We start from the raw sequence: 13,967 nt of genomic DNA on the forward strand, positions 1-13,967 counted from the left end.
GCCAAAATGTTTGTCATGATGTCTCTTATATCTTCATCATCTGTCTCTACCACATTTTGAAATCTAAGGTAAAAGGACATTCTCTCAAATTCTATTTTCATCTGTTGGGTCTCAAGTTCTTTGTTCCCCTTCTGCACCCCTTCCATCCCCTCCCTCATCTTAGCCGTTCCCCCCTCCAAAAGATCTAGTCTCTGTGAGTTCTTGTTGATTTGGGCCTGGTTCTCTTTAATTTCTTCTTTCATCTCTTTTAATTGTCTTTTTATTTCCTCTTGTCCCTGCAGAAGTTGTTGAAACATTTGTTGAAATTCAGTCTCCGTAGTTCTAGGTTGCATCAAAGCTGTTATCGTTGATTGTGTACTGGGACTGGATGATGTAGATGTCGGGGCAGAGGCAGCAAAGCCAGGCTTCCCAGGAGGTGGTTTTTTACGTGACATTGTTTGTGAAATAAAGAGTTCAGTCAATGCAGAGAATGATCAGTCAGAGAGGCAGAGCAGCCAGGAGAGTCCAGGAGATTGAAGGTCCAGGCAGAGGGTGATTTTTCTAGTTAAACTGGCAATAAGGTGAGGTTTTTCACACCATGGAGTCCAAAGAATAACAAACAACAAGAGATTTGTCTGAGTAGCACGGAGACAAAGACCGGATGCCTGAAGTTTCAAAGGTGGAGCCAATTTTCACAGTTCATAAAGACAACGGAAGTGTGCCATCTTGCCCTGCCAGCTTCGGGTTTAGAGGCATAACAAAGTTTTCAAAGTTCAAAGTTTCCAGGATTTCCAGATCCTCATTGCATTATAAGGTTAAATCCAAAATTTGCTTTTAGTAAGAGCATGACATCATTGGTTGGCTCTCTCCCTCCTCCTCCCCCTTGGGCTGAGAGCAAAATTGTTTCCAGCCGCCTGTCCGAGAGGGGGGGAAATCCCCCTCCCTCCAGCCGCGCTTCTCCAAGCCAAGCCGAAAAAGAGTTTTTGAACTGCTGGCAACTTCTCCAAGTTAGAAAAGGGAATGGAAGGGAGTTTTCGCCTCACCGCACCGCAGCCGCATCCTTCTGCTCGCTTATTCTCTGCACAGCCTCGCAGCGAAGACGCCGGAGCGTCTCCCCATCATGCTCCCCAGTGCCTGGAGCGAGGCGGGGCCCCCCCACTGGCCGCCGCCGATCCAGGGGATCCCCTGCAGTGCCGCCCCTCCGGCAGGAGCCTCTACGGGGCGTCCTGTGCCCCGCAAGGAGTGGGGAGCCCACCGGGGAAGCGCGGGGCGAGCAAAGCTTGCCAGTCGCCATCAGCCGCCGGAACCGGAAGTCGATTTCCTTTAATTCTTATCTAGTGCCAATTTAGTGCTGACTGTTAGTTACTAGATTCTTGTTTACTGGCTTCAATAAATCTTCTGTGCTGCAACTTAATGTATGGTCCTCCTCCTTTGTAGTGTGGAGCCTTCTTGGAACTGTTGAAATACAGTCTGCTCAATGGTTCCGAGTAGGCTCCACACCAATTTGCACCACTCAGGTGACCCTGAGGACACAGATAAACTTCCAGGTGACTTTAAGAACCCACTAAAAATGCAAATGACCAGCTGTCTGCAAGGAGTATAAATCCTTCCATTCCCCACCATCCAGTCAGAGCTGAAGAAGCTTCTTGGATGAGAAGCAAATTGTCTTCAAAGAAAAAACCAGAAAGTCCAGTTGCCTCTTGAAAAAAGCACTTTTGGGACAAAACTTTGCTAGTATGTTTCAGTCACCAGCATCCCCAGCTTGTGCAAGTGGGGCTGCCAGTGCTGGCACCTGCTACTCACATACACACAACCGCCCACCTCTCACAGTTGTGAATAGGCCATGGCCCAGTAGTAGGCCATGACCCACAGGTTGGGAACCCCTGGCCTTATAAGAATCCCATATATATCAGTTGCTCATCTATTGCCTGAATTATGAAGGCCCATTGGCCATAGTACTAGTTCTAAGCTTTAGGGATTCTTGGGAAGAAACACTTTCCTCTATCTTGCATCTATGTCCTTTGCTTATTTTTCTATGCTAAGGAAGTGTACAGGAAAAATGTCAAGTGCAAGGACCCAGAACACTATAAGCTGATCAGAGTTCCTTCTTTATTGTTGCCTACCTATTTACAAGAATCTCACCAGATTATTTACATTCTCTTGGGAACATAGAGATAAATAAATTATTCAGAAATTCTTGGAGGTCTCTGTCACTTCCTTTCCTGCAAGGTCTCTAAACCCACCAGTCCTTTCTTCCATCACTCTAGCTGGAGATTCCATTACATCAAGTTAGGAATATTCCCTCATCTTTTCTCTTGAATCCTAGCATGCACTTTCAGAAAAATGGGGCAGCAGAATAAATAGCAAGGAGCAGTAGCAACAGAGCCAAGAGGCTGTGCCCACTAATGCCAAACTTTGAGCTGAGCTCCACTAGGCAACAATTGCTTTCTATGGATTTTATTTATCCAAATTTATATCTTACTGTGAAAGGACCTTAGTGTCAGTCCTATCAGATAGCTAAAAGAAACCAGAGGTTCAAATACCAATACCAATACTATGTCAAGCAATAAAGCCTTCAGGTCACGAATATAAACAAACTAAGGTTTCAAATGGGTTATTTAAACTAAATTAAGAGGAAGTGGTTAATCAAATTTGTGACTACAAGGGGTCCTGTCAGTCTGAACAAGTAGCCAAATAAACCCATTAAAATTAAACTGTTGCCTTCAGGGTTCTTGTAAAGCTCATCATACACTGTTATTAAACGATTCCTATGAAGCTGGAAATTAGTCTCTGAATAGAAGTTGGCAATATTTTTTTTCCCTGTTGATTGCCGCAAATCAGCTAATGAATGGGTGGCATTTTTTTTCTTTTAAAGCCTTCCCTCCCTCCCATGCACCAGGCTGTAAAAAAAGGGAGATCTTTCCAGAGATCTGATTCCTTGCAATGAATTTTTGGAATTAGACCAAGAACACAAGTGACCCAAGAAAATAAAAAGCAGTGGGTTGTGGTCATGTTGACTTTATCAGCCTTTGGTAAATGACTACTCTGAAATCATCAACTGGCCACTCTTGATTTAAGAAAGATCCCTTCAAGAAAACACTATAGCAGGGAAATTAATATTTGTGACTATGGCTATTATAAAGCATGTAATATATATCCTGAATAATGACTAATCCATCCAAGCTGCTGACTACTCAAATATATCTCATGTATTTTTATGGAATAAGGAAACCCTCTAGTATAATTAGGTTTATTTAATAAATAGGGAGAGACATGTGAAAAGCCAGTGTTTCAATTTGTTTGCATACAAAGTCTGTTTTGTTGAAACCTTAAGCTGTTTATTTGTAGCAAAAACAAAACAGACTTAATAAAGAACTTAATCTAGAAACCTTTTATAGGTGTAGGATAAAAATAAACAGAATCACTGTGATGATGAAACATCGGTATTACCTTCACTCAACCTACTACTGCTTATACTAAATGAAGGGAGTTTTATTTGACTTAGCTAGCATTTTAGAACTGTGCACAGCCTCTGAAAGGGACACTTCACCTGTTAGTTCCTGAAATGTTTTTTTCCTCAAAACATTGAAGCAGCTGGAAAATATCCCTAATTCTCTGCACGTGCATGAAGAAACATTTCTTTGGAACTGCCCTGTACATGTATGGAAGTACACCTGCAAGGGCAACAATCTTGGAAGAAGTCACAAGAGCCTTTCCAAGGACACAGATCCTTTCCCACTTCAAAGCAGCTGCCTCATTTGCTTTGACAGTTATTGCTTCACATAACTGGGTCAGCTACAATTGCACACATAACAGGGAGCTGGGAGTTAATACAGTTTAAATGTAGACCTCCACATATTACATTTGAGCCTGAAATCTTGATTGCTTCATTTAATGTCCACAATCCCAGCTCTCCAGTTGCAGTTATTAAGGGACTGTGCAGGTTCTTAAATGGACTATCAGGGAAAGGCCTGGATCTTCTGAGCCTGTGTACGTTATAAGTGAGACTTGATCTTTGATAATATGCTACACTATTTCTTTTGTCATTATCTTCATGTTCTGTTAAAAGATATTTAAAAGTGTTTCCATTGTTTTATATTAAAATATACAATAATGCTAATAATAAATAGATAATATCAAAACATAATTTTATTTGTGCACACTCCAAACTTTGAGATTTTTTTTATTCTAGAGATCTGCTACATCAACCATCCACATGTCATCTGAATACATTAAGAAAGCATGACATGCTTTGCTTTTTCCTGGTGCCGGGAGCCATTATGCTCTTATACAAGGTATTCTTACAGATAACCAAATGTTCTCAGTACTACCACTGCAGTCTGTTAAGAGGTTCTGAGTCATCACACCCACAACAATTCTTGAGTCCTTAAAGCAAGGTAATGTTTATTAGCAAGTCACTGGACATTTTTCACTTCAGTGCTGTTAACTAGGAAAAGTCTGACCTCAGATGAATGTCTTGGTTCAACAAATTAAGCCCCAAATGTCTTTATTCTTCATATCATTTCTAGCCTATTATTGATAATTATACTTTCTGACAAAAGTAAGAGATCAGAAAAATGAATCTGGTATTAGAAAGCAAGACTTACGCAATTTTATCACACACTGTGCACTTCCAACTGCCATCAGTTCCTAAAACATGACATTTGTTACAAACTCTCAGGCCACATATTTGGCAGTGGTCACCTCTGTCAAAAATTAAGCCCAAATTTTTCTGACAGCGAGTGCAGACCTTGCTGTTATCTTGCTGGTGATGCCGTCCACCTTTACGTTTCACTTCCAATAACTCATTCTTTAGTTTTCTAGAAAAGAAAAGAAAAATCCAGAAGTCCACAAAAAGATCTTGAAATATATGAATTTGCTGTTTCATTAATAGTCAAAGGGCTTATGCAAGACACAATTTGAGAATGGCATCAAAAACTAATGTGTACCTAATATTTTTAACCCTTTGCTTCCAGAGAACATAAAATATTCTATAGGGTGATTTTCTTTTTTACATAGCAGCTTTGCAATCAAAAGGGAAGACACACAAATCCCACTAAAGAATCCATCTAGCTTGCAGGTCTTCTGAGAAATGAAATGCTGGTATACCGGTATAAGGTATCAGACTGGTAGGGAGGAGACCCACGTTCTAGTTCATGGTTAATCATGGAAATTTCCTGGATCACTTTGGTCCATTCTCTGAGCCCAATATATCTGTTGTGGAGGAAAATAAGAGGAAGGAGTTCCATATATGCTACTTGAGATCCTAAATTAAAGTTGGGATGTGTGTATCATGTCACTTCAGTGTCAACTCGTGGAACTAGTGTCTGGCATTTTCTTGGGAGCATTTTCAGAAGTGGTTTGTCATTGCCTTCTTCAATGGGGTGTGAGAGAGTACAGGTAGTCCTCAACTTGCGACCACAATTGAGCCCAAAGTTTTGTTACTAAGTAAAACATTTATTAAGTGAATTTTGCCCTATTGTACGAACTTTTTTGCCACAGTTGTTTAGTGAATCACTGCAGTTGTTAAATAAGTAACATGATTGCTAAGTGAATCTGGCTTCCCCATTCACTTTGCTTGTAAGAAGGTCACAAAAGGTGATCACAGGATCCTGAGACACTACAACCACCATAAATATGAGTCAGTTGCCAAGTGTCTGGATTTTGATCACATGACCATGGGGATGCTGTAATGGTCGTAAGTGTGAAAAACAGTCTTAAGATTTTTTTCAATTGTAACTTTGAACAGTCACTAAATACACTGTTGTAAGTCGAGGACTACCTGTAATTGGCCCAAGTCACTTGGTTGTGTTTTGGATTTTTTGCCTAAGGCAAAAGTAAAACTCTTGTTCCCCTGGTCTCTAGCCTGCTACCTTAACCATTATAACTGGCTCTTACAAGTAAAATAGGCTGTCCAAATGAAAGAGATGATCATGCTAGATGATAATTTCAGTCCAGACTATTTGTTCTGTCATGGATACTATAAAATATTTTATCCATTATAAAACAAGCTCTGCTCAAAAGTAGTTATGGGCAAAGGGATGAAGCAAATGGATGTGGGACATGAAATCATATTAACATGGGTGGGACATGTATCATAATTTGATATCTTATAGCAAGAGACAAACTTTGTTCAATTTGAGTCAATAATCCAAGTGTGATATACTAACATTTCATTGCGTTAGTTAGAGCTCACTCCTGAATCCCAGAATATAGTTTTAGCCAAACACCCTGATATTCTGTCTCCACAAAGCAATTATGCAGATTCTGTAGAGATGCAGTTGTTAAGCATATACAGCAATTTGTGGCTCACAAAACACTTGTACAGTATGACACACATTTCCTCCAGAGATGGCAAATTCAGAAGATTAAACTTATGGTATTATGAGCTATACAAAAGCATTATACTTGCTGCAAAATGATAAGCAAACCTTCAGAAGAAAAATGCTAAAATACCCATTCTGTTATTTTTTTGGCACTATCTCTTTTAAGTCAAAACTGCTTTTTCATTCTATCTAATCTAATTCTGACATTCTAGCTTGGCACTAGCTACAAAAATAATCTTTTTTAAAGTTTATTTATACATTTTCACTTAACATACAGTACATAAGTGTTTTGTGAATAGTATATTGTCTGGGTCAATTTGCTTACGTAATAATACTTTTTCAGCTCCTAATTTCTATCTCTATTATCCAACAATTTATAAATCAAGTCCCATGTTCGAAAGTACTCTATCTTCTTTTTCTTTTATCTTTAATGTCAATCTGTCCATTTCTGCACAATCTAATATTTTTTTTAATTGCATCTTCTTCTCATGGTATTTCCTCATTTTTCCAATACTGTGCAAATACAATTCTTGCTGCTGTCAAAACATGTAGTATTAGATACAAATTCCCCTTATCATACTTTTCTGGTACTATACCTAACAAAAATATTTCTGGTTTATAATCTATATACAGCTTTAACATTTTTCTAAGCATGTATGTATTTTTGTCCAATATTTCCTTGCTTTCATACATGTCTACTACATGTGGTGGTATGTGCCCGGTGTCTGATTACATTTCCAACATTTGGCGGACATGTTTTTAAACATCTTTGCTAATCTTGCCGATGGTAAGTGCCACTTATAAAACATTTTGTATAGGTTTTCTTTATAGGTAGTTGCCATTGTCAACTTAGTTTCTCTACCAGTTTTTGCCATTTATCTAATTCTATAGTATATCCAAAAAATGTTGCCCATACTATCATTGTCTTACACCTGTTCATCTTCCATTTTTTTCCAAAAACTTTTTTATTTATTTTTAATTTTCAAAACAAACATAAAAATCCTCCTTCTTTACATCCTGTAGAAAGTATATCAGTTGGTTACAAAAGGTTTTTGTGCATCTCTTCTCTTCATCAAGTATAATTCATATTAACTCTAGTATCTTAACTCAAATGTTTATACATATTACCATCATCATAGCTCCACTTTTATTTGACTATAATTGTTTAAACGTCCTTCATCATAAAATATAGCAAAATTTAATACATAACCACATACTGGCATTTCCTTTACTTATTTATAAAATCCTTCATTAACACTAAATCCTTATATCCTATTCTAGCTAAACATCCATAATATTTAATAACAAAGTTTTCTCATCCTCCTTTCCAAATCGCTGTTTACAATTTATATCCAATTTCCTTATATTATACCCATACATATATATAGATTATTATTATTATTATCCTTTCTTTATTTGGCTATATCCTATATCATAACATTTTCCCCCTAATAATCAAAACTTAACTATGTCTAGTTTAGTTCTTTTTTATTGTTGTTATTATTATTGACCTTTATATATAATCCAAAAGGATTTCTAGCTTTCCCTTCACGAGTATCATTCAATATCCATATCCAATTATTGCTTATCATAACACTACACATTGTATACAGTATTATCATTATCAATTTTTTATTTAACTATACCTATTATCACTAAATTTCACTAGGTTTAGCTAGTAATTTTAAAGTATACTTTTCCATCTATCAACCTGTATCTTTCCAATAACAAAACAATTTTATGTCCTTTGCCATTTGTGGTATCAATCTTCTAAGCTTCTTCTTAATCAGCTTTGTATGGACTAGTCCTAGCAACTCCTTGCTTGTAAGATTTCTCATATACAGTAATCCTGATGCCCTCTTTCTGCTTCTTTATTCCACTTGTCTTTAATTGTCAGCAGTGTTATCCATATTTTTGATGAGTTTCATAGTCCATAAATTCTTTACTTTTTTCTTCTTCTTCTTCTATATCTTGCCCTTTGAAATAGATTTCCTTTCCATTTATTTCCTCTTTCAGTATTCCATTCTTTGCATTTTCAAAACCAAACCAATTACCATAGATGTCAGCAAGTTTAATTGCTTTATATTCATTTTCCACTTCAATTCTTTGGATTTTAATCCCCTCATTTTGCATTTGGTGAACCTCATCAAATTTTCCATCACGTTTTTCTGTTAGCTGTTCCAAAAATTCCAGTTTTTGTTCAATTCTCTCATATGTATTTGTTAGTTTTAGTAATTCTGAAAATATCGTCTGCAAATTTACAATCTCTCTATTTTCTTGCCATTCTGCCATCTTAAACAAAAGTGCTCTCGCTTGGAAGGTTTTTTTAAGTTAAAACATGGATTTACAAAAGCTGTTTTTTCTCCTCTTCTCTGGTTGAAAACACGCTTCAAAGGGACATTTGGCTTACCCCTATCGCTCTGTAACGAGCCATCAAAACAAATCGTGAAGAAAGGGAAAAGTTCCGCGTGAATACACAAAACTCCAATCAACAAAACCACCCAGCACGTAGCCCTTTTAAAATATTTCTTTTTTTATATCTGTTTTATATTTCAAATTAGAAAAAGAGGTCGAGTCTTTAAATGAATTAAAAAAAATACTCACAGCAATGAAAGAGGAAAGCTTTGGTCTATAAATCACAGAGAGTCACAGAAAAAAAGAGGTAGAAAAAGAAGACTTAATCCGCCCATTTTAAAAAGCTTGTAGGGATTCCATCCATGAAGATAGCATATTAAAAAATGGGATAGCCACTGTCCAGAACCGTTGCAAGTTTAATTTTGCCACTTGATTCTTCTATTCTTCAATTTAAATCAATTTTTAAGTTTTTATAGGCAGTCTCTTTTAAAACAATGAAGATTCCTCACCAGCTGGAAACACTTTCACTTTCCATTCCTTCCGTTTTGGGGCCGCCCTGACTTCATCAGCCTTGGCTGGATTTTTTGTCACTGGCTTGAAGAAATTTCTTTTGCTTCTTTCGGGGATTTTGCTATATCCCCGAGTTCAGCAAGACATATTCTTCCCGTTCACTGTCTGGACAGTTTGGGCCCCCCACAGTGGCAAAAGTGTCGATTGCAATCTCAGAGCATTGAGACCGCACATCGTGTCGTTGCGACTTCAGCCCCGCCCCTCCTTCATCTTCTATTTTTAAGCTTAACAAAAAGTTATAGTTTCTTTATTAACTTTTCATCTGCCCCTAACATTATTTGATCAAATATTGTTTGCTCTTTGTAGACGTCATATGCTTTAACATCTTTCTCGTATCTTGATTGTATTTGCATATGTGGCAACCATGATAAATCCACACCTTGATTTTGCAATTCTTCTTCAGTTTTAAGTTCCCCATCCGCATTGAAAATATCTTTATATGTTAAGATTTTTTTCTCAGTTTTACTACATTTGGATGTGTAAATGCTTCCATTGTTGAGAGCCAAACTGGTATTTTCATATAACTTTTTGCTTTCACCTTTTCCCATACTAACAGTACAGCATTTCTTATATAATGTCTTTCAAAATATCTATGAGTCCTATTTTTATCATATCATAAAAAAGCATGTGATCCTAATTGGAGGTCCTGACCTTCCAGAAAAAGTAATCTTCTGTGTCTAAGAGTTTTCCATTCTCTCACCCATGTTAATACAGAAGCTTGATAATAAAGCTCCCAAACTGGTAGTCCAAAGGCCCCATTGTTTTTAGATTCTTGCAACATTTTCAGTCTTATTCTTGCTTTTTTCCCTTGCGAAACAAATTTAAGAATTGTTGTGTTTTTATGGGGATCATTTGGAATAAAAAAGTAGCTTCGATAAAATGTTCATTTTTATAGTTGCAATTCTTCCTACCATTGATAATTGCAAATTTTTCCATTTCTCCAAATCTGCTTTCTGTCAGGCCTGTAATTATATTCTTTTTAGGATCTTTGGCCTGCCACACTTTCTTATAATTTTCTATGCTGTTTCAATAGTGTAGTAGTTGGGAGGGGGGAATAGAAAGGAGTAGGATTGTAGAATGGATTGTTGACATTCTTTTGTAGAAGCCAAGGTCATCTTTTGTCTCAGCACCTCGACACCTGGCCGGAAGAAGATGGGTGTACATGCCAGCGTGGAAGATGATGATTGGAACATGTGATGGATTTGTGGGTGGGGGAGAGATCATGAACTTTAAACTGGGTGAACTTACAGGATGTAATTCAGAGTTGAAATTTCCATAGCTGTACTAACATGCCTGTGGAATAAATTGCACCATTAAGGATGTTTTGCCTTGGACAATGATTTATTTCTGCATGGTATTTAGAACCCTAACATTATTTCAACTCTCTACTTTAAAAATATTTCACTAGCTCCCTCCCCCTATCAAGGGGGAAGGGCTGGTGATGGAAGATCTGGTGATGTGGGTCTCGGCATTCCCAATGCTGACCCGGACAGCGTAAATATCAGCGAAGAATAAATGAGAAGCTTTTGGTGATAAGAAGAGGAGTACGGAACTTCAAAGGCAATGGAATGCTGTTTCCAGTTTAATTGCATCTGGAGGAATGCAGGAGGAGACGCGACAAGACGAAGGAAATCTCAGAAAACTTCTTCAGCAAACTGTGAGTGCATGCTCCCCCTCCTTCCCCCCCAGCTTAGAAGCAAGATTGGAAAAAAAAACACCCTTAGAACGGAGGTTTGGGCTCCTTCCAGACAGCAATAAATAAAATGGCTTATCACCATGCAACTAGCTGGAAGAAAGATTCCCTTTCAAAATGGGAATTTCAAAGGAGGCAGGAAGAAGGAATTTTTCCAGCATCTGTCACTTGCAAGCCACCACAAATGGGGCTGCAACCAGTAAATGAAGCAAATTGGGCAGTAAATTGGGCTTTCCTCCCAGGACTTGGATGGAAGAGATGCTACTTACAAACTCCTTTGCCATCAGCATGGGGAAATGCTCCAAGCCAGCAGAGGGCACCTACTTGGCCCATAACTCCTCCAAGCCAGCAGGAGGGTACTTGTCACATAAAACCCCTTAGCCAGCCATCATTGGTTGAGCTGCAACCTGTGAAGCAGGCAACCCCGGGATGGGTCTTAACCCCAGGTCATGGATGGGAGGGATGCTAGTGGGCACATGCCCTCCCTCAGCAGATGGCACCATGGCAGAAAGCTGGGCAGTGGCCAACCGAGGGATTGACCTCCCCACCGGTTCCAGTCTCCCCTGCAAGGCCCAAAAAGGTTCTTACCAGACCTTCCTACAGAGAAGAAATCTCCATGGAAGATGGGATTACCAAACAGAGGCCTGCATTGTGGATGGCGGGAAAATGTGCGCCTGCAAGGCCCCAAGTGGTTCTTACCCCACCTTCCTACAGAGTAGCAATCACCAACATGGAAGAAGGGATTACCAAAGCCAGGCCTGCAAGATGGGAAGCGGGACAAGGTGCATTTGCAATGCCCCAAAAGGTTCTTACTCCACCTTCCTACAGAGAAGCAATCTCCACCATGGAAGAAGGGTTCACCAAGGGGGCAGCTGCAAGTTGGAGAGCAAGGCAGTGTGATGAAACGGTTCCTGAGTTTAGAGATGTAACTAGGTTCCATTCCTCGTGGGGCCCAATTAAATGCCACCATTGTTGTCAACTTGGCCACAGAGTGTCAGAGTGCTTGGCTCCAGCCCCAATGCCACAAACGTGCGCACCAACCACCACGGCGGTAAAGAGAGGGTCCCAGATGCCACCACAGAAGAGTCATCTGGGCCAACAACCTCTGGAAGAGGATCCCCAACTTAAGGTGAGGAAGTGTCCTACCAAGGGGGAGGCCTCGGAAGAGGAAAAGGGCAGACATTCTCCGGAGGAGGATCCCCAACTTAAGGTGACAAAGAGTCCAACTAAGGGGGAGGCCTCGGAGGGGGAAAAGCCTAAACGACCTCTGGAAGAGGATCCCCAACTTATGGTGACGAAGAGTCCTACCAAGGGGGAGGCCTCGGAGGAGGGAATTGCCGAAGAACAAATGTGTGTACCAGTCGCCATGGTGGTAAAGAGAGGGCCCCAGATGCCAGCACAGAAAAGTCATATGGGCAAACGACCTCTGGAAGAGGATACCCAGCTTAAGGTGACAAAGAGTCCTACCAAGGGGGAGGCCTCAGAGGAGGGAATTGCCGAAGAACAAACGTGTGTACCAATTGCCACGGTGGTTAAGAGAGGGCCCCAGATGCCTGCACAGAGAAGTCATCTGGGCCAACAGCCTCTGGAAGAGGATCCCCAATTTAAAGTGACGAAGTGTCCTACCAAGGGGGAGGGCTCAGAAGAGGAAAAGGGCAAACAATCTCTGGAGGAGGATCCCCAACTTAAGGTGACAAAGAGTCCAACTAAGGGGGAGGCCTCGGAGGGGGAAATGCCCAATCGACCTCGGGAAGAGGATCCTCAACTTCAGGTGATGAAGAGTCCTACCAAGGGGGAGGCCTCGGAGGAGGAACAAGGCCAGCCGTGGATGATTGGATCCAAGAGCCCAGAACCTACAGCACCTGCAGCAGAGAGCCCGGAACGGCCATGGGAAGAGGTCGCAATGGACTTCATCATGGAACTCCCAGACAGCAGTGGGCATAAAGTAATTTGGACTGTTATCGATTTGTTTTCTAAGCAGGCACACTTCATTGCTTGCTCAGGATTGCCATCCGCAAACGAATTAGCGAAAATGTTTGTGAACCACATTTATCGCCTGCATGGAGTTCCCAAGAAGATCATTTCAGACCGCGGAGTCCAGTTCACAGCCAAGTTCTGGAGAGAGGTCCTGAGATCTATTGGGTCCACACAAGAACTGAGCTCAGAGGTTCGTCCCAGCATGAACGGTGCAGCAGAGGGAGCCAATGCGGTGGTGGAACAATATATCAGGTGTTTTGTGGACTATCAGCACGACAACTGGTCAGATTTGCTACCCTTCGCCGAAGTGGCGTACAACGATGCGGTCCACAGCAGCAGAGGATTAGTGGGTTTCCAGATTACCAGTGGCATGGAAGTTATTACCATGCCTGAGTTGCCTAGAGAAACTCCTTCTTTCATGTCTTTTAGTGAATGGATGGACATGCTAAAGAAAGGATGGGAGAATACGAAGAAGGCTCTAGCAGTTGCAGCAGAAGCCTACCAGAAGCAAGATGATCAACGTCGCTCACTCCAAAACCCCTACCGTGTGGGGGACAATGTTTTTGTATCTACCAAATACATAAGATTAGAAATGCTTAGCAAGGAATTGGGTCCAAAATTTCTAGGTCCATTCCCAATAGTGAAGATAGTTAACTCAGTTACAGACTCAGCCTACCCAGAAGTCTAGGGGAAATTGACCCAGAATTTCATTGTAGCTTGTTGAAACCAGTAATTGGGTCTAACAGAAGAGCATCCACCCAAGCTCAATCTCCTCCTTTAGTGATGGAAGGGGAAACACAGTCTGAGGTGGAAAAAATTGTAGATTTCAGGCTGAATAGGGGTTGCTTACAGTACTTAGTGCATTGGAAGGGTTACCCTTGGTCTGAAGCTAATTGGGTAAACAGTGGGAACCTAAAAGTGGAGAAGTTAGTAAAGCAATTCAATGGGAAGTTTCCCGAGAAGTCAAGGGGTTCCCCTGGGTGGAGAAGAGGTGGTTAATTTTGTTATGTTAACTTTTATGTTATTCTCTTTGCAGGAAACGTTTTTCTTTTGAGGAGAGGCCGCCT

At 40.3% G+C, this 13,967-nt stretch overlaps 1 protein-coding gene across 4 annotated transcripts in view; it reads right to left on the reverse strand.

Annotated features, from left to right (window-relative positions):
• The window catches only part of SYTL5 (synaptotagmin like 5), a 103,264-nt gene that overhangs the window by 51,585 nt on the left and 37,712 nt on the right, over nucleotides 1–13,967 (reverse strand). For all 4 annotated transcript variants that reach the window (XM_081950236.1, XM_081950237.1, XM_081950238.1 and 1 more), the window contains exon 3: nucleotides 4,587–4,799. In XM_081950236.1, coding sequence (XP_081806362.1) covers nucleotides 4,587–4,799 — 213 coding nt within the window. The remainder of the gene's footprint in view (nucleotides 1–4,586; nucleotides 4,800–13,967) is intronic.

The sequence above is a fragment of the Natrix helvetica genome (assembly GCF_964273705.1).
Source record: "Natrix helvetica genome assembly, chromosome: 4".
Classification (NCBI taxonomy): Eukaryota; Metazoa; Chordata; class Lepidosauria; order Squamata; family Natricidae; genus Natrix; species Natrix helvetica.